Raw genomic sequence first — 1,314 nt, forward strand, 5'->3', positions numbered from 1 at the left:
GGCCGGCCATATGTACGAGCGTGACAGCCTCCGGTCGCGTGACACCGCGGCTGCCAACCAAAGTAGGTTCTCGCCTGCTCGGGAGGCCGTGCTCGGGCAATGCATCCGGCATTCCGGCTACGGCGGCAGCGGATGACAAGCCTGCGCTACTAATCCCGTGAAGGATATATGCGGCAACGGGTGGCGTTGGTCGTCCTCTGTTAGGCCATGCAGGAGAGCGCGGAGCGACGGCGCGCGCCGCGGTCCTCCGGGGTGTGTGCTGCCGATCCCGTGACACGCCTCCGTGCACTAGAGCGCGGCGACGACGACGCGCTTCAGCACCTTGGACAGTGGCGCCTCCGGCAACTTCGGGTAGGGAAAGAACCGCGGCAAAGACAGCTGACCTCTGTTAGTCTGTGTCACGGCGGAGACACTTGATGGGCCTTCGTCACGGTGCCATCGCGCATGACCTTGCTCGGCGCGTCGTCGAGGAGCAGCGCTGGCCTTGTCGACCTCGACGTTATCGAGGAGCATGCGCGCGTCAAGGAAGGCAACGGCGCGGGATGGGGACCCGACCCTGATCATTGGGGTGACGGTGGATGTAAGGAGCCGGCCATTGCCGAACGGATGTGTGCCGGTGAGCAGCTCTAGGAGCAGCACGACGAAGCTATTCAGGTCGCTCTTCCTGGTGAGCATGCCGGAGCGGACGTAGTGCGGGTCAACGTAGCCGGGGGAGTCCCACGCGGCAGGCGCACGGCCAGCGAGATCCCTACGCGCGCAGAGTCGAATTTGTAGAGCCTGGCGTCCATGGCCACGTCGAGCAGCACATTGGAGGCCTTCATGTTTCTGTGCACCACCCGGGGCTCGCAACGACCGCCCGCCGCGCGCATGTCATCGTCGTGGAGGTAGTCGTGCAGGTTGCCGTTGGGCGCGAACTCCAGCACGAGCACGCCCTCGTCGGCTTCGCGCTCTTCGCAGAAGGCGAGGAGACGATGTGACATGTGTGTATGGTGGACGCGGAAGGTGCGTCGGAGGCACTCGTTGCTGCGGTGCACTTTGACGGCGGTGAGCTGGGAGGAGCCGGCGAGGCGCGTGAGGTAGATGTGAAGCGGCCGCCATGGAGTCCACCAGCGCCCATGGCCAAACGGTTGCAGGCGACGTGGATGAGCTCCCAGCGCTGCTTGAAGGCTTCAAGCGCCATGTCCGGCTGGGCGCCCGGATGCTCGCGCTTCGCCATCACGGCCAGCTTTGTCATCTGCCGCAGATCGAGATGATGCGGTTGGCCATGGCTGATCGCAGCGACCGACGCATGCGGTGTGGCCATTCCCTTGTAAA

The 1,314-nt window shown here is 64.8% G+C and overlaps 1 protein-coding gene across 1 annotated transcript; it reads right to left on the reverse strand.

Moving 5' to 3' along the window:
- Positions 1-288: 288 nt before the first annotated feature.
- LOC141022504 (probable serine/threonine-protein kinase At1g01540) lies at positions 289-980 on the reverse strand. Its single transcript, XM_073498763.1, has 2 exons — positions 722-980; positions 289-626 (listed from the first exon to the last, which is right to left on the reverse strand). The coding sequence occupies exons 1-2, from the start codon at positions 978-980 to the stop codon at positions 289-291; spliced, it is 597 nt and encodes a 198-aa protein (XP_073354864.1).
- Positions 981-1,314: the final 334 nt, after the last annotated feature.

This window comes from Aegilops tauschii, chromosome 5 (genome assembly GCF_002575655.3).
Source record: "Aegilops tauschii subsp. strangulata cultivar AL8/78 chromosome 5, Aet v6.0, whole genome shotgun sequence".
NCBI lineage: Eukaryota > Viridiplantae > Streptophyta > Magnoliopsida > Poales > Poaceae > Aegilops > Aegilops tauschii.